This window comes from Eubalaena glacialis, chromosome 9, assembly GCF_028564815.1.
Source record: "Eubalaena glacialis isolate mEubGla1 chromosome 9, mEubGla1.1.hap2.+ XY, whole genome shotgun sequence".
NCBI classification, from domain to species: domain Eukaryota; kingdom Metazoa; phylum Chordata; class Mammalia; order Artiodactyla; family Balaenidae; genus Eubalaena; species Eubalaena glacialis.
Genome location: NC_083724.1, coordinates 12,423,558 through 12,442,914, shown reverse-complemented (window position 1 = coordinate 12,442,914; position 19,357 = coordinate 12,423,558). Strand labels below are relative to the sequence as shown.

The following is a 19,357-nucleotide window of genomic DNA, read 5'->3' as shown; positions in this document are numbered from 1 at the left end:
TTATGGTGCTGGGTTCCCTGACAACAGCAATGCCTACTGGTGGGCTCTAAATGTGTTCCAAATTCCAGCTTTCCAAGCACTCACTCAATCCTTCTTTTCAGAAAGCACCTGCTGGGCATCCTGCGAGGTGCTGAGGACACCACAGTGAATGAAGCCTAGTCCTTGTTCCCAAAGAGCTCCTGCTCCTAGGGCTGATGGAGAGGACAGGGAAGCAAACAGCTGTCATCCTGAGCAAGAGGTACAGTAAGCAAAGACAACGGCCAACGGGAGGACTTCCTCAAACAGCTGGGGAAGAGAAGGTTTAGCCACGCAGGGGCGTGGGGATGGGGGTGTTTTAGAGACCAGCCAGAGCACTGGCTAACAAGGGACAGTGAGAGGACAGAAGGTTTGACAGCAGCAGGGAGACTGAGCAGAACTCGGGGGTAGGGCAGAGGAGGCTGGAAGGCAGGCTATTAAAGGCAGAGTGACCAGGCAGAAGGCAACCCCTAAATGCTGGAACCAGGGACTGAATTTCATACTCATCGTCATACCTCCATGACCTAGCAAAATGTTTGGAAAATAAGAGGCCTTGATATTGCTTCTCGAATGAACGAATAAGACTTTGCAAAAATCTAAGAAAGCAAGGTAAAATGTCAACGAAGGCAGCGAGGAAGGAACAGGGCGAGAGACATGTCAGAGACTTGGTGACTATTTAGAGAGAAAGAAAAGAGAAAGAGGACACTCAGCCATGCTCAGCGTGACCCACTTTGGTGCCTTTTCAGGCAGTGGTGCCACTCACAGGGACCGGGAACAGCGGAAGGGGAGTGGAGTAACTTGACGGGTGTGTGTGTACAGATAATAAGGGGTTTGGGGGAGACTGAGTTTGAGACATCGACAGTACATCTTGGTGACCTTCAACTGGTATTTGCAACTCTGGGCCTTAAGTTCAGAGAGAGGCATGCCAGTGTTAGAATCACAGTCGTGAGTCACTGACATTACCTTGGTGGCAAAAGCAAAAAGCCTTAAAAAAGATGGCCAGAGGGCATATAGAAAAGAAAAGCAAGCCAAGACTAGAATCCTGGACAATGCTCAAGGTAAAGGGCTGTGAAAAGGAGTCTGAAAAAACCCGTGCTGGAACAGCCTGGAAGGCAGAAGAGGCAGGAAAGAGCTGTGGATGCCGAGAGACCAAATGGTCTTTAGATTAGAGTTTCCAACTGTACAACAATTGACATGAAAGTTCTATTAGCAAGTACTCACTTTCAATTTTTCACACAGGAGCTTTGAATACACCCCCAAACTTGACAAACAAAGGTAAAACACAGAAGAAATCTCTTCAAGCTGATCTAAATACACCATCCAAGATAGTCCATAAACTGTGTACTGTATGTGCTCAGGGCTGGGTGATGACAAGGAGGAACTGTTAACAGAATGTAGGAGCCACATGGCCGTCCTGTCAAATTAGAAATTTGAGCAGATTTCTGTGGTCTATTTTGATCAAGATTCTCAATGTCAAACAAACAGGTTTTTCGATAACCAACTTGTTTCATTTTCGTAAGCACAATAGCACAGTGTGCAACAGTGAAGAAGCAGGTGGTCCTCGTCGACGTGAAATGAAGGCAACAGAAGAAGAGAAGTAGCACTTCCTTTAAGACATGCAAAGCATCATCACAGACGGACATGGCTTTAGCTTTTCCCTCTGAGAGCTTATCTCCTGTGCAAAACAGGCAAGTCCCCTACCTCCTGCCCCATTTTGCTCTAGTGCAAATTTCAGCTCTCTCCTGAGGAGGGAAAAGCCTAGGGTTCATGTCTACAAACCAGTGGCACTTACAAAAGCACAGAAAAGTCCTTTAAAAGAATTGCTATCTAACCAGTACAGCCATGCAGAAAGCAATCTGGCCTTAGATTCATAGCTTTGACCAAGCATTTCTACTTTAGGGGTTCTACACTAAGGAAGTAAGTCAAGATGCAGATTAAGCCTTATGCATAAAGATGTTCACTGAAATGCTATTTATAATAGTGAAAAATTATAAACAGCGTTAAGTGTCCAACAGTAATAGGAAAATGGCTAAGTTGTGGCATATCCAAACAGTGGAAGGACCGGTAGCAAATTAAAAATTATTACTGAGAGTAGACAAAAACATGTAGAAATCCCCATGCCATAATATTAAATGAAATAAAGACATAAAATTCTATACCATATCAGTGAAGTACATTTATACAAAATATATATTCACAGAATAAAGACGAGGATGAAGAAAAATAAAATGCTAACAGTGGTTGAATCTGGAATAATGGTATTGTGGATAATTTTAATTTTCCTATTTATACTTCTGTATATTTCCTATACCACATTTTCTACAGAGAAAAAATGTAATATAATATTGTTGCAGTGTTTTAGAATAAACATCATTTTGAAAAGTGAATCATTTCCCTTCCCTCGTTCAAACCCTTAAAGAACCCTTTCCTCCTGCCTCTTTGAACCTCACTCCCTCACCCATGAAAATTGACAATCTCCAAACAAAGTGGAAAAACACTGGAAACAGGAGCCCAGTGGAAAGGGTCTAAGCTGAACGCTCAGCTCTGTGCATGAGGTGTTGCTCTGACACGCTCCCGTGTGTAGAGCTGTGAATCCAGAGACTGCATCTTTTCCACTGCCACATAGCAAAACACAACCGCAAGTAGAGATATCTGGGGAGGAGAGGAGCCAACTTACCTCCATTAAACTTAAATGGATTCCTATGAGGTAGGGCATGGGAGCACTGTGAAGAGAAACAGAGACACACAGCTGCTTTAATGTCTGTTGCTTCTGACAGAAAATTACAGATGGTTCACTATTTGGAGAAAAACTGTTTTAATAAACGTATGCACAGTTACATTTCCTTTCACAACAAAAATCCTAATGTGACATTTTGTTCCCAAGCTTAGAAACTTCGGCAGAATTTCAAAATGCGGGCAGCCTTAAAAGCATGGGTGGCGGGAAGAGCACTGACCCTGGCGTTAGTCCCTAAATAGCAGCCATGCGATTGCATAGCCTCAGTTGCCTTATCTTTAAAATGGCACTTTGGAATCTAACTGGCAGCTTGCTATCAGAATGAGAAAATACACGTCGAGTGATTAGTACAGTTTCTGGTACAAATGGGAACCACTGTTGCCATGATTACAACAGAAAAAGCAGTTAACAATGTCAGACGGAGGGCATGATGTGCTTCAAAGAGGAATGATTTTTTATTTGCTGTTTCCTCCTGCCATCAAGAGATGTGATCTAACTCCATTCTGATTGGACAAAGTGCATCAAAGCCAGCAAGCATCTCCACCCCAATTGCACACATGCCATCTGATGACACTGTAATTCAAAAAGCCCCTTCCAACTGCTTCATTCCCAGAGCAATGGGTTCCCTTAGTTAGTGACTGAGCAGGAGATGAGAACCCGACTCCAGGGGCTTTAAAACCTGGGCATTATGGATTGACTTCCTTTGGTTTCAGGGGCACACACATACATTATCATTATGATGCTACTTACCAACGACAAATGGGCTAGCCATTATACAAGGAACTTGAAATTCATCTTTCCTAACCCACACAACCTCACAAGGTAGGTATTATACCCATTTTACAGAGGAGGAAATAGGCCCAGAGAGCTTAAATCACTTCTCTAATGCCATAAAACAAGCGGCAACCCTAGGATTTGACTCCAAACCTTCTTCCTCTGTGCCACACTGACTTTGTAATATTGGACCTAAAATCCCCAGGCCCGCCTCCCACCCAGTGTTTTTCCTGCAGGTAGGGAGGTCAAGGAGTAGAGAGGAAGCGAGACATTGACAATGTTTCCATCTGTCTCTCCAGCATGGGACACATCCTGAGAAAGGTGCAAAAAGGTATTTTATGAGCCCAGTGGAAAGATACCTGGCTCAGACTTGAGGTGCCCAGGTACCTTTCCTCCGGGGCAGCTGGTGGCATGGAAGTGGACCTAGGAGGGTGGCTTTCTTGGGGACAGGGTAGGGAAACGAGGAGTGGTAAGAAATGAAAAAGGAGAGGTTTGCTTTCCACAGAATGCTGAGGAGTTTAGGCTTTATCCTGAAAGCAATGGATGGGCAACGAAGGTTTTTTAAACATCATATGTGCATTTTAAAATTGCTCAAACATTTAAAAATAAGAAAGAGCACAATTCCCTCATTACCATTCAACAAATAAAATTCTTCAAGCAAAAATCCTTCCCCAGAATATAAAATGTTCTCCTTACTACAGACCTCTGCTGCTGCAGTAATATATCTTGGGAGCCTGTAAACCAGTCTTGAATATTAGCAGCACAGTTTGGGAACTATTCTTCTAGAAGACTTTTGTATTTGATAATAGCCAAAGAAAGAATTAGACACAAAACTGCAGTGAAAGTGGAGTTGTCTTTCCTTTCTTCTTCTTCTCTCCTTTTAAAAAAAGGTATCTGCTGTGCACATTCAGCTTCCCTTCGCTTCTAGGGGCAAGGAAATGTCCTACGATATTTTTTCCCCTTAAACTGTAAACCATTAGTTTAGCTGCCAGCTACACAAATGCTCAAACTTCCCAGTGTGCCTGGCGTTGCTGTCCAAGCTTTCTCCAGTGTACACTGAAATGAATGTGTTTCTAATTAAGTAGCTTCAGGAACACGACAGCTTCAATGTCAAAAATACAAAGTCTGAACCCTGGCAGGAAGTCTTAAGACTGCAAATGCCTCATCTAGTGGAACCTTGCCTAATGTAATGAAAGGAAGCAGGAAGAGTGCAGAATTCCAGAAAAATGGCCACTTATTAATGTGCCCAGAAGTACAGCCAAACACATAGAAGGGAGAAAACTCAAATCCATAATATTTAACCAAATCTTATAAACTTTCCCAGCTCCTACCAGCACTGTCATGCAAGTGACAAATGACCCTGAGTTTTAATTAGAATTTCAGAACTGAAATTCCAACAAATGAATTAATGTATAGAAAAGGACATTCAAACAACTGTGAGAAAAAGGTAAAAATAAATACCTACAGCAAAAGCCTCTGTATAATTTAGGCTCTTATCTGAGATTATAGGCTCTTATCTGAAAAAAAAAATTTCTAGAATTTTAAATATGTAGGTTTTAATGCCATGCCCTTTTGTCCTGCAATAAAAATCAATGAAAGAGAGTAAAAAGGAGTCTTAGAAGTGATGGCAGATGTAGAAAGGGACAAAGTGAGACTCACTCTTCAGGTACCATTAGGTAGGCTTTTTTCTTTTTTTTTAAGCCCAATAATTTACCAAAGAGTAATTATGGCCTGTCATAGAAATGTAGTTTCTTAGCCAACTTAGGGCTGCAACAGCTCTGTATTTAGAAAATATTTAAAACACATTTATTCTGAAATCACAGCACGCCACGTTTTGTGTGAATGCAAATTTGGACAAATACCTTTTACTGTGTCATCATTTGCTTACAAAACCTCAAATGTGTCCCTGAATCTACTGCTTTTTTGCTCTGCAAATATACTGATTACAAATTTCAAGTGGGGAGAAGGAGAGAGGAAAAAAGAAACCCCAGAGACTCCTTAACATCTCAATGTAGCAAATATGTAACTGGGTAATTCTACCTGCATTCTGAAAACAATTTGTATTCTCAATATACCTCAATAGTTTTTGCAGCTACTGAATCATTCTCTTTTGTTTGCTTTTTGTTGTTGTTGTAAAGAGAAATTTTGGGGGGGGGGACACTCACCCATGATCAAGTCATCTTATCACAACTACTTTTATTTTTGTATTATTCTCCTCCAATATTAACATTAATATTTAAAAATATCTTTGAAATTATAGAGTGCATATATTTTACTGTTTTCTCATTGGCTACATTAACATTTCCCATATTATACTGTAACCTTTGTGATTATTTTAAAGACTATGTAATACTCAACCAAGTATGGATGTCCCTTAATTTGCTGAACCCTATTGCTAGAGTTAGACGTTAAGTCACTTCCAACTTTTCACCATAAGTAACATCGTAATGAAAATGAACAACTTCATGTGTGTGAATTCCCCAATATGGAATTACCAAGTCAAAGGGCAGGACTGTTTTTGATATCTTTTGTTATATCTTGGCAAAGTGTCTTTTAAAAGGGCAGTACCAGCCCCAGTGGAAATCTTTCAAGATTGTTGCAAGGATTAGAGAGAACCCATGAAGTGCCTAGCACAGGAGCAGCACATGGTAGGCTCAGTAAGCTATTATGTCCAAGGGGGTTCTCTTCACAGCCCTGGCATGGCTGGTATGACTGGACCCATTCTCTTAGTGCCCAAAGAATGGTTTCTTGTTCCTTCCCTGGTTCTGAAGGACACCTGGCACAGTGTTGGTGAGGACAGTCGAGACTCCGTGATGAGTGTGAGGTGTTTGACAGGCATCACCTCTATACATGAGTTTCTGACCCCAAGCACACTCCCTTGTCACTTGTCTACTTACTGAGTTCAGTAGGGTTGTTTATCACTTTCTTCAGAGGGTAACATTTAAACTCGATTTTATGTACCACCCAAAATGCAAAAACCACCAAGTAAACTATGACTCATTACTTGCTTATCACACAGAATGACAAATTTGTAAAACCACTCATCACGCTTTCTTAAAAAGAAAATATAGCAAAAAATTGGTTAAGCTAGTCCTAAAAAACTTCACATTCAGAACCTGACTCTTCTGAATCATTTTCTGATTCAGAGTCATCAATGCCCATGTTTTTTCCAAGGTATCTCAGTAACAAAACATAATACTTTATCTAGATGCTATCTTCATTTGTTAGGTCCCAGAAAGAACTTGTTTATTGCTTATCAAGAAAATATCAACGCAAATATCTGTTTCACCAATAGTAAATGAACACCATGCTTCTCTGCTCTGGTGCCTTTCAACATTCACACTGACTTTACATTTCAATGCTGAATCTGACTGCAATTTGGAAGACATTTCAAATGGCAATTAGACACAACATGTGCAGAACCAACAGTGCACATAATTAAATTAAAGGGGTGATAATATTAACAGCTATGACCAAGTTCATGCATAGGCGGGCCATCACAACTGTGTCACAACTGCCCTATGGCTGACGGCGATTGTGGGATGCCACTGTACATCTCTGAGTAGCGGGATAGAGTGTATCTGCCCTAGGCCTTTGTTCTCTGGGAATTATGGCACTATCTGACTTCATCACTGTCATCTTGGAAGAGTAAAAGCTATTCTTTCTTCCTTCTCCCCTGAAAAGGAGAGGGGTTACATTGCTAGTGTCAAGGCAGTGACAATATAATGACCTTAACCTGAAAGGTATGTTTACTTTGAATCCTCTTAAGGGGAAAAGGAACTAGTATCAATTGAGCTACTATAACCTGGGTGCTTTTGTGCATCACTTATACATAATTCTCAAGGCAACTCTGCAAGGTATCACTACTATCCACATTTTCAGATTGGGAAACAGGCTTGGAAAGGTGAAGTAACTTGCCCCAGGGTCACAAAGCTAGTAAGTAGTGAAGCTGTAATTCAAAGTCAGGGCTGTTGGACTGAAAGCCTACACTGTCCCACAGCACATACTCAGTACTTAAGCCAAAAGAAAAGGAGTGCTGGAAAACCAAGGGGGCTATTTGCCCAATCCTCTCACCAACTCCAGACCTGCAATGCAGAGCACGGCTCTTATAGGTAAGTCCTGCAGCATGAGCTCATTCCTAGCAATGGACAGGCATGAATATGGATACTGCAGACTTATTAATGATCCTATAGTCCCCGTTCATTATTACTGCACTTTCTCAATTTGTTAATTCCTTTCCCCCAGATAACTAGAGCCCTTTTAATTATGTTCCCCTGAGGTGAGCGGCTACTAATTGGAAAAGAGTCAGGTGAAATAAAGGAACACTGGCTGCTCAAATATATAAAAGGCAGCTTCCCAAGACAAAGAGGGAGAGGAGGGGAGGGGAGGAGAGATGAGATGTGGAGAGAGGTAGGAGGGCCCCCACCCCCGCCTCCCCAGGAGCAACACCTCTTTGACCTCAGCAAGGATATAGCATAGAGCTACCCAGGGGTTTGGAAGGTCTACTCTTTTTCTTTTCCCATATTAAAGCATAGTGAGCATTACAGTGTACACATCACAGCACCCATCTCGCCTCTCAGAGGCACTCCACCTTTTTAGCCAAATACCCAGATCTGCAAAGGAAGCCCACAAGTCCTTCCTCAGTTCACTGTCTTTAAAGGAAAGGAAAACTCTTGGTCTTACTCATTTGAGCTTTTCTTCCTTCCTTCCTTCCTTCCTCCCTCCTCTCTCCCTCCCTCCTGCCCCTCCTTCTTTTTTGAAAAGAAACAAACGTGTAAACACAGTTTGTCTTACAGTTTAAAATTCTGCTCTGAAATAACGAAGCCCGGCATGGCTAGAGAGGTTAAAGGACAACAGAACAGGGGAAAGAAAGCGAACAAAGACCATACAACACACCTTGTTGGAGAACACAGATAATCCTAGTCTTCATCTTCCTGAAAGTGACCAGACAGATGGGCCGCAGGCTAATGCGATGGCCAGTGCCGCACAGGGAGCCAGGAAGAGCCAGTGCTGTCCATGGTGCACTTGCCATAGCCAGCACTAGGCTAAGGGCTTGACAGGCACTTTCTCACTGGACCCTCAGGACCACGGTATGAGGTAGGTACCACCACCGCCCTCCATACAGATGAGGAAACGAGGGCTGGGAAGCTAAACAACTCACTGAGGTCGCACAGCAGCCCTGAGACTAGAACCCAAGTCTGTCACACTGAGAGAGAGCAAGCTCACTGCTTCCCAGGAGCCCAGCACGTGCCCGGCTGTGGAAGAAAAGTGGAAGGAGGTTCGGAGGTTTTCTCTAACCTGCTCCCTGGGGGCCCGCCAGCAGCTGTGCCAAGTCCCGGGCCCCTCCACGTTCTGTCCGAGACTCCGGCCAGCCCCTCACCACAGGAACCCCAACTTGCCTCTGAGCCGAGCCACGAGTGTCCCTGTGGGCCCCAGTCCACGCCTCCTCTAAGTCCTACTGAACCTGTGCTGTCCGCCAAGCACCACTTCTCAGATCACCCCGGGGTTGCTAACACCTCCCTATTCAGAGGCTTTTGTCTGGGTTGCCCATTTGGCATAAAGCACGCGCTAATTTGTATGGTTATTCCAGACTGTCAGTCACAGGAGAACCAAACTTTGTTTCTGATTCCCTAGAGTCTATGGCGGGGCTGTGTGCAGAGCTGGAGGAATAAAGAGGCGGGTATGTGCTGAGTGCTCACCAAGTACCAAGGGCTGTGCGGGAGCCCTTATCTCACTTAATCCTCAAATAATCCAACTTATACCATCCATTTTATAGATTAAAAAAGGGATTCTCAGAAACTTGCCCATGGTCACAGTTAACGGTGATTCCAGCCCACATCCTCCTACTTCAGAGTCTCTTATACTACTGTTGCTCTACATTAACTTTTTTAAACCATTATGTTACACTTAACCATTATGTTACACTTAAGAAAAAAAATGGGTATTTGATAATTACAGCTGAAAAATAAAATAGCAAGTGGACATTTTGTAGCCAGAATAAAACTACATTTGCCAACTAGCTTAAATGAATTGACACCCTTTCTTGTTCTAAATAGAATTTAAGGCAGTTTATAGAAATATGTTCAATACAGCAGCAAAAATAGGAACAAAAATAGGGGCAAAGGGAAAAAACATAAGCCGGAGTGAGGTGAGTACTTCAATGTGTGTTGTGAGGTTCTGCACACCTGCTGGGATGGTCGCAAGTTTGGCTCTGAGTCCTCCAGCTGCCAACCCAAAGAGGGAAACAGGATTGCAATGTGATTCACGGTGTCCATAGAGAGAAATAAACTAGTCACTCAGGAGCTTCCATTTTAAAAAGGCAACCAGGGAGGGGAAAGAGAGAAAACTAACAACTTATGGTGCATTTACTACGTGCTCAGTGTTTTCCGTGTGCCGGTCAGTCAGTCAGTAAATATTACTATGTGTTGGGCACCACCTTGGGCTGAGGATAGAGGAGAGAAAAACTAGTTCTGATCCCTACCTGTTTGGAGATTACAATTAATAGCGGACAGCCAATAAGCATGTTCTTGTATGTGTGTAGGCTGCCGCGAGGAGACTTACAAAGTGCTGTGGGGCGGACCTAAGATGACCTCATCTCATTCCCACAGCAATCTTGAAAGGCTGATCTCCGTAATTCACAGAGGAACCCATGGCTCCAAGAGGTTAAGTGACTTGACAAAGGTCACAGCTGGTAAGAGGCAGAAAATATGACTTGAAAGGTAGAAGGGGTGCGAATGCCATTAGTTAATCGAGGTTTTCTTAGGGGAAAAAGTATTTAAGTTCTTGCCTGGTTTCCAACCGGCCCTCCCTGATTTATGAGCGATAGCAGAGGATGAGGATCCCTACGTATGAGGACAGGAGCAACCCCCGATTAGGAGAGGCGGCACAGACTGCCTCATTTCCATCTGTGGTTTCGGCAGCCAGAGCATGGGGCTCACAGCAGTGGAGGAACTGGGCGTGCGGTGCTGGTCACTGGGAATGGCCTGCTAATGCGAGACACGTGTGTATCTGAGCTGATGGTGAAAGTGGGGAGGGGGGACGATGCCCTCCTGAGTGTGGCCCTGTGGCTTCCTGGGGTAACCTTGGGGGTAGGGAGAGCGCTCCAAGCCACCAAACCCAACCGAAACAAACACAAAAGTTATAAAGATAACGCCTGGACGAAAACCCAGAGAGGTCAACATCAAAGCCTAGAGTAGTCCTCCCTTTTATGCCTCCTCAGTCTACCGGAAGGAGACAGACTTGGAAAACATCAGGAAGGGCTCCATGGCTAAGACCACTGCAGCAGGAGAAGTTAATCACAGAGGAAAGGTCAGGAGACCTATCGCCCCAGAGAGTTCAGTGAGAACCGTTAACAGCCAGAGCCAGGTCGCAAAAGGAAGTCTCAGGTTTGAGCCACCAGCAACCCATGAGACCCTCGTAGAAATCCAGGAAAGAATGATGTACAGAAGAAATAAGAAGAGAAAAAGAGGTTTATGGATAAATAAACCAAGAGAAAGTAACCCCAAAAAAGAGTGTAAACGTTGAAAACCCAAGTGGTAACAAGGGGGAAAAAATTTTCTTGTTTTTCCAGGACTAAGATACGTCACATGCCAAGGTGCATAGCGTCCAATTACCTTCTTAGCCTAGTCTCTCAGTCTTTCAAATATTCACAGGGAAGACAAACCCACATTTGTTGAGAGATAACTCTGAGCCTAGCACTACGCTGGTGCTTCATGGATTCTCGTTGTGGGAGAGGTAGCGACACATCCCCAAATCCCTGCCACAAGGTAACCTCCTCCAGAGCTGAAGCTTCTCTGAGGATGACATTACATGGTCTGTGGCTCCTGCTCTACTGGTGACCATGAACATATGTAGAATGTCTTTGCTGCAGAGACCACTAAACTATGTCTTAGAAATTCCAGAGTTTTCTAAGTGTTGGATTCAAGACAGGCTCCAGGTCAGGGAGGAGTGAGGAATTACATACAGGATGTGTCACAAGAAATGGAAAATCAGGCCAAGGCTTGATATAAGTACAGATAAGAGCCAGCTATGTCCCATGGAGGCCAGGCAGAAACTGGGGCAAGGGAGGCAGGCTGCTGCCCCTTACCACATCAGGCAGCAGAAAGGGGACTGGGAAGGTGGGACTGGCAGGGTGGGTCCAGACACTCAGATGTAGATGCTGCAGCAAAGGATGTGAAGGACCATGGGGCGGTGGGCTGCAGTCGGGAGAGCTCCCTGAAGGGTGGGTGGGCAAGCCAACAACCACCATCCCCAACTGCGGAAGGGTCACTCCCATGGGAAAGAGACACTATGTCTTCTCTAACCCTGCAAGCCTCAGCACCCTCACAGGAATGTCAATGCTGAGGCTGGATGAGAGCTGTCACACACTCTACTCCTAGCATCTGTGCCAGCAGGGGCACCTTGGAGGGATCAGATTAAGGGTCTGATGCCAACCATCTACATAGACTACTCACTTTTATAGAACATTTGCTTTTTGCTATATATACTTCTGAAAGGTTAAAAAGTATTATTTTAACTAATAAGGGTGGATTACCTTATTAACAACAATAAAAATTAGGTATTAAAAACCTAATGGATCTGGAATTAGATAGTGGTGATGGCTGCACAACCTTGTGAATATACTAAAAACCACTGAATTGTACACTTTTAAAAGGATGAATTTTATGGTATATGAATTACATTTCAATTTTTAAAAATCAAATGGAGAACTTGAAAAGGCAGTTTTCCTATAGAACCTATACAGTATAGATATAGATTCCTACAGAATCCACAGCATAGATAATGCAAAGAGCCATCTCTTCTCTCTCCCATTTTTCTACCAGGGAGACAGTTTACTCAGAAATTGTCCAAAGCTTCCTCCAAAGGCTCTTGGCATTTTCAGTTTTAGGTGCTGCTGAAGGAAATGAAGGTGTATCTCAATATAGGGCTCAGTGACTGTCATCACCTAACAACTTCTTTTTAGGTGCCTACTTGATGCCAGGCTCTTTACGGAGAACTATATTTTTAGCTATATTCTGTGGATGAGGAAAGAGAGACTGTGTGATTCACCCAAAGACATAAATTCAGTAGGACCAGAACCAGCATTTGGACCCAGAGCTTTGACTTCCAAGCCTGAATTATTTTCTACTCCTTACCCTCTCTGCTCAAACCTCAAGGTCAAGTTCAGCCAACTCTTACTAAGGGATTTACCCAGGAATCTATAATTTCACTTTGTTCAACCAACACACATTGTGCACTTTCTAACCATCAGGCCCAGCACAGACCCAACTTCCCTCCTCCTTCCGTCTGAAACCGAAATCCTGGTCCTTATCCCCTCCTACCTTCCCAGATGAGTTCCTGTTGCAGTGGTTGTACCCCCAGAGCAATGGACCTATCATGGCCCCTTGATGCCTCCTAGCTTAAAAAAAAACACCTCCCAACTCTTGCCTGGACACCTGAGTTCTTTTGTGAAGCAGTGTTTCCTCAGATCCAGAACCATCTATAAGCTCCTATCTCCCTATGCCCAATGCCAGGAACATACAAGGCACTCAAATACTTGCTGCAAAATGGAAACGACACAGTTTTTACTTATGTGTTAGAATTCAATCTTGAACAAAACTTGCACAGCCCAGAGTTTGATAAATAGAAAAGAATTTCGGTCATACCTGTCTACCTAATCCACTTCTATCCTACCTAGGTCTTGTGAACTTGAATTGGATTGTTGGATCATTTATATATATACACATATACAAACACATACACGTTAATATATATTGACTACAAATACATACACATAGTCAGTAATAACAAAAATAGTACCTACTATTTATGGAACACCTGCTTTTTATCAGTAGCTATTACCATTCACATTCAACAGAAGAGAAAACAGGCTCAGAGGTGTTCAGCGACCTCAAAACTAGTAAATGGGGAAGCCAGAACCAAAGCCGGGTTTTTCTGTTTCTACCACACCACACTTCGTTGATTTCTATCACTGCCACCAAGAATATCAACAATCCCACTTACTTTAGCAGCAATCTATTCCCTGTGCAAAATTTCATGGCATCAATGAAGACAGATTAGAATGGACCCAGCTCTGATCATCCAGCTGTCACTTCACAGCTGTGTCTGGACTGATGCCCCATCACCCACATGGACTACACACCCTGTGAAAAGGCATATTAAGACTGTTTGCTAAAAATCCTAGATGGAATACATGATGCAGCCTGTGGGGGTTGATTCAGAACCCCACATACAGCACAGATAAAGAGCCTAGAACTAGTACGTCTCACAGAGAATCTGTCTCACAGAGAATCTTCCACTCTGGGTGGAAGAATGGATTCCAGAGGCACCTAGAAATGTCGGAAAATATGAAGTATTTTACAAAGTCACATACAAAATCCAAACCTTAATTGTACACACTTGATTTAACTTTTCGGTTCAACCATGCCCTCAGAGAACATCAGGAGTTAGCTACTAACTTAGCTCTTGGCCTGGCTGCCTTTTTTGGGGTAAAATATGAACTTGTCCTGATCTGCTTTGGAAATATTTTATCACATATTTGGAAATATGTTAACAGGTGTCCAGAATAACCCAAATATGCAATTCAATTTGGGAACTGATTTGTGGTCCTCATTTAGGACTACTTCTGAAGGAGTAGGGAGAAAAAGGTATTTACATGGGAAATACCATATGGCTTCTACTGGGACCTTTTATTAGCAACATTTAATTAGCATAGCATAGCATAGAGCCTGGTACATATTAAGTGCTCTATAAATATTTGCTGAACGAATGAATAATAATGAATGATAACATAAGTCCACAATTATTAGCAAGTCATCAAAAAGCCTATGTAAAGGATTTTTTTCACAAAATCTTGGTGATAGGTACAACTTATTCCATAATTCTTTAAAGGATATTACTAAGGAACGCTTTAATATGAGATGGCCTTGGATTTCAAGCGCAGGCTCTACCATTTCTTAGTTGTGTCATGGTGGGTAAGTCACTAAACCCCTCTGAGCTTCAATTTTCTAACCTATACAATGGAGCTAGTATTTACCTTACAGTTTGATTTTAAAGATTTGCAATAATGTTTATAAAGAGCTTGACTTGCAGGCTGTACTCGATAGATGGTGATTATTATTATGAAAGGGAACACTGATTTTCATCAGCAAGTTAATCCTTTTGTCCCAGAAATGGGAAAGCTCTTCCAACACTGGCCAAGGTCAGGGCTGCCATCAGCCAAGGTAGGGAAAATTCTCATTTTCACTTTCAAAATCAAGAGAATGGCACAGATCTAAGTAGAAAGGAACCAGCAGCACATGTTTTTAAATATTCATAAGGGCTGGAAATGTCTTACTCCTTTCGTTTTCTCTGCCATCTGCTTTTGTTTCTTTTCTTTTCATTCTTATGCCACAGCTGCAAATGAAAACAACCATACAATAACCCAAGTTAAATAAAAAAAAAATCAAAATAAAAACAATCTGATGGGTAAAAAGAGAAGATGAATTATAAAGTTTTCCCTTGAGTTCACAAGGCAGCAGAAGCAAGAAGAACGTTTGATGTGAGTTAGACCTTCTGGAAACCAAAATCCATGCCCCATGTTTATAATAACCATAAGAGCAACCACCATTTATTAAATGGCCCCTATGTGCCACTTGATGATCAGTATCTCTAATTCCTAAAGCCACTCTTCAAAGTAGGTAAATCGAACCCATTTCACAGAAAACAAAATGGCAGATCAGAGAGGTAAAACAGACTTTTAATGGTTACACAGCTAATAAGAGATGAAACAGATTTGAACTTGGGTGTGTCTGAATACAAAGCCCAGGCACTTTCTTGACCACTCTCCCCAAAAATGGGAAGGAACATGAAAAAAAATTAATTTGGGAAATATTTAGGGCAGACTATTTGTATTTAATGGATTTATTCAGATAATTAAAATCTGTGATTATAGCTCTAATTAAAGTTAACTTAAATAACTGGTTGTTGTATTTGTGAATGTGCAATTAGTCTTCCACATAATTGCAGGGTTTCAGCATCATACTTTCCATTTATTCACTGCATCCCAGAGCTTTGCTACACTGACTTCTGTTCTACCAAAGGCCACATTACAGCTCTCAGGGTCTCTGGGTCCAAGGACCGTGACCTATGACACCCATAGTAGGGTCTAGGCTCAGCCCCATTTAGCATGTCTTTGTCCAAAAGTCAATGAACACCTCATCTTCAATTGCAATGTAGAAAGCTCTTACAACCTACACTGTTGTCCTGAAAACTCCTAGCAGCATGTACCTGAAGAAAAACTGGCAGCAGTGGTCTTCATGTGTTAATTACACTTGCGAAGTCTATTATGCATAGAAAGGGCACCTGCTGGCAGTGAAAATGACTAGAATCTGCCCTTCCTGTGCAGTGAGTAAATTGAGAGTTCATTTCTACAGGAGATAATAGTTTTCAGATTCCATTTCGTGTATCCCCTGCATGGGGACGTACTTAACATTTAAATCATCTGCAGAGGAACAAACCTCCTTCAAATCTACATGTTTCAGGCTCCTAGCACATTATTTAAAATGCTAGTTATTCCTGCTGGCTCTTACCACCAAAGATTAAACTCTACGGTGGTGAAAGTCACCGAGCACAATAGAATAAAGTTATTAGCATTGACTCAAATTTCATGACATTTGTAGTTTCTGACCAAAGCAGTGGTAGCAGGCTGAAGGTGATCAAATCAAGCCTTGAATAGAGGATCTGTTTTTTCTCTTGGGGTCTTTTATTTCATCATTCCTATATCTTGCAGTTAATAAACAGATATCAATCTCCACAGGCCTGTAATCATCCTTAGGTCAGATGTCAAAAAGTCCTTTCATGAAAACAAGAGATCAGGAGAGAGACTGCTATCACACAAACAGAAACTTCCAATATGGAGCCTAATCACAAAACCCACTCAGGCTCCAAAAATTACCAGCCTTAACTCTGAGTTTCCGGAGTGAAAGTTTGGGGTGACAAGGGCTTCACAGCCGTCCTTGCCAAGTCTCCCCTTCTCCGTTAGAGCTGTCAGCACCGTTGCCCTCGGTCAGGCTGGTGACAGTTCTTGAAAGGGTTAGAGTTTGAGAGGAAGTTGAAAAGAGGATCTCGGGTCAGCTTCCACGGGAAAGAGTGAAACAGCTAATAAATCCTCTAAGCAAACAAAAAAGGAGGGCTGCGACCTGAGATGGCAGCTGGAAAGAACAACTGGACAGAATAAACATTGATTTTTTTCTTAAATGAAACTTTTCAATTATAAAAAAACTATACTTTTTCATTGTGTCGATAGAAATATTTGAAAGCATGGAAAATAAAGATCATGCGGAATTCCTCCCCTCCTCCCCAACACAAATCACTGTTAACATTTTGGTGTATTTCCTTTCAGATTTCTGCCTCTCTATACGTATGTATGTATGTGTGTGTGTGTGTGTATCTAATTTTTGTGTTATATATACACATAATTTTCATTTGTTTTTGTAAAAATGGAATTATACATATATAACATCTATTTTAGGGTACGTTATTAAGCCTCTAGGGGCCTCAGTTTACTGACCTATGAAATGGAGCTAATAATACCTGCCTTACAGGGTTGCTGGAAGAATTAAATGAGATCACAGATGTAAGGAGCTGGTCCAACGAGTGGGGGCCAAAGGAGAGATTCAGCAGTGGCAACTATTGTTATCACTGATGTTACTGACAGAGCATTTTCTTCTCCATAGTTTTGGGGCTCTAAGCTGCTGGTTTTCAACTAGCTAACAATTTGGCAACTGAAACTTTCCAAATAATGGAAAGTGAAAGCTGTACCATTAGGGAGGCAGAGGGACTCCAATGACTTTCTCAGCTCCACCAATCCCTGCACACAAAAGCCCCTGGGTGTTCCTACCTGAAGCATCGAGACACACAGGTGAGTCTCTTCCAGGGAGAACTCTAAGGTTTCCCTGTAGAGCACACGTCTGGGGTGAGGTGTGTGGGGGACCCTGAGGCACATGTCTGTAGGGAAGGGACCTCTGTCTGTGTGTGTGAGTATGGGGCCATGTACTGGGGCGGGAGGGCGGTGCGTGCCTGTGAAGGGTGCTGTATGTCAGGGCCGGGGCACTGTGTCAGCAGATCCTCTGTGCTTAAGGGGACGGGGTGTCACTGTGTGAGTCTGTCTAAGGGGACATATGTCCCCTTTCCCACCTTTTCTTTCTATCTCCCTTCCACCTTCCCTGGGTGTGCCTGTTCTTTCTCTCCCCTTGCCTCTTTCCTCCTCTCTGGCGGCTGTGTCTGCCTCTGCCCAGCCCCCCAATCTTTCATTCAAACAGCGAACTGGATAGAGAACACGGTCCTTTCCTTTGAGATACGTGACAGCAGAAAAAACCAATAGAGTTGGTTCAGAAGCTCAAAAGAAGCAACAAATCTATGCAGAGAAATTGCCCTTTAATCTCATGAGAGGTAGGAGAAAGGCATGGATAAAGAGATCCACCTTGATAAGAAAGATACACACTAAAGAGAGAAATGAGCCAATTCACTTAGTGCTATGCACTAGAGAGGACCGCTGATCTTCACTTCACGGCCCTGAGCTACATCTTTGCTGAACCCATGGCTTCTTGGGATGAGGATGAGCCCAACACATAACATGAGAAGGACTCCTGAATACCTTTAAATTCCCAGGATAATTTGGCTACCTGGGTGAACCTTTTCACTGAGAGGACTGCAAAACGGGCTGGAGATACCGGCAAAAATTATGACTGACCTGGACTCGATCTCTCTGAACCAATGGTAAATGTCCTGAATCATCTGTTCTTAAGTGACAGGGCTGTGACCCCTCAAATGGGGCCCTTTGTCCTGAAGCTCTCAATTGCTGGCAGACAGTGCAGAGCCTTTTCTATACATGTGTATCGCTCCCTTATCAACTTCTGCTGACTTGAGCTGTATGGAGATAATGTCTTTAATCATAATACACTGGAGAAAGAAATCATTTATAAGGACATTAGATCACACAGTCTTTTTTGTTAATCTATTGGAGACAGATAGTGATGAAGATGATGCTTCTGCAGAAACATTTACTGAGCATCTACTATGAGCCAGCTTTTCTACATGCTATCTTTTCATGTTATTTCATTCCATCTTTACATAATTATGTATAGAACAACTTTATTTTGCAGATGAGAAAACAAAGCTTTTAGCCAAGTGACTTGCCCAAGTGGTTAGCTGACTCTAAAGCAAGTCAGCCTCCCTCCCTCCCTCCTCCCCTCTCTTCCTTCCCTCCCTCCTTCCACTAAAACACATTTCACTGAACAGTGAAATTCCCCTCAAAAGACTTCAGAGAGTTTTGAAGGCTGGTTTGTGCTCCCAAACCACAGCTGAGGGCAAGTCTTACAAAACGTGCCAGGCTGAAAACGGCTGAAACTTGAAGACCTTGGGGATCTCAATTGTTCTTGACACCAGTTTCCATCGTGTCTTAGGAGAAAAAAAAAATCACACAACTGCTTGGTGCTTTGGTTTCCCTACACTGAGGAACGCAGAAGGTATTATCTACCCACTTGAACTCTTAAGAATGCCATGACATATATGAAAAGCTGTTTGGAAACAAACAGGCCACGCAATCAGGTGATCTAAAATTCAGATCACTTTGAAGTTAGTATTTTTAATTTAGAGTCACCAACTGCATTACAAGTTATAGACCTAACTTGCCTGGTCATTCTCTGGAGAAGGAAAAGCAGAGGACAGGGTAAGCAGTGGCCTTACCAGCAGTAGTCCAGCAGATGTGGAGGCAGGACGGGGATGTACACGTGCTGCCAGAACATGGGGTACAGCATCGCAGCAGACCCGTGGATGCAGGCAGTCAACTGCAAC

At 42.8% G+C, this 19,357-nt stretch overlaps 1 protein-coding gene across 4 annotated transcripts in view; it reads right to left on the bottom strand.

The window, feature by feature from the left end:
• Positions 1 to 19,357, bottom strand: part of DENND1A (DENN domain containing 1A) — a 542,621-nt gene that overhangs the window by 200,089 nt on the left and 323,175 nt on the right. For all 4 annotated transcript variants that reach the window (XM_061199955.1, XM_061199952.1, XM_061199953.1 and 1 more), the window contains exons 10-11: positions 19,250 to 19,350; positions 2,693 to 2,738 (exon numbers count right to left, since the gene is read on the bottom strand). In XM_061199955.1, the coding sequence (XP_061055938.1) occupies positions 2,693 to 2,738; positions 19,250 to 19,350 (147 nt within the window). The remainder of the gene's footprint in view (positions 1 to 2,692; positions 2,739 to 19,249; positions 19,351 to 19,357) is intronic.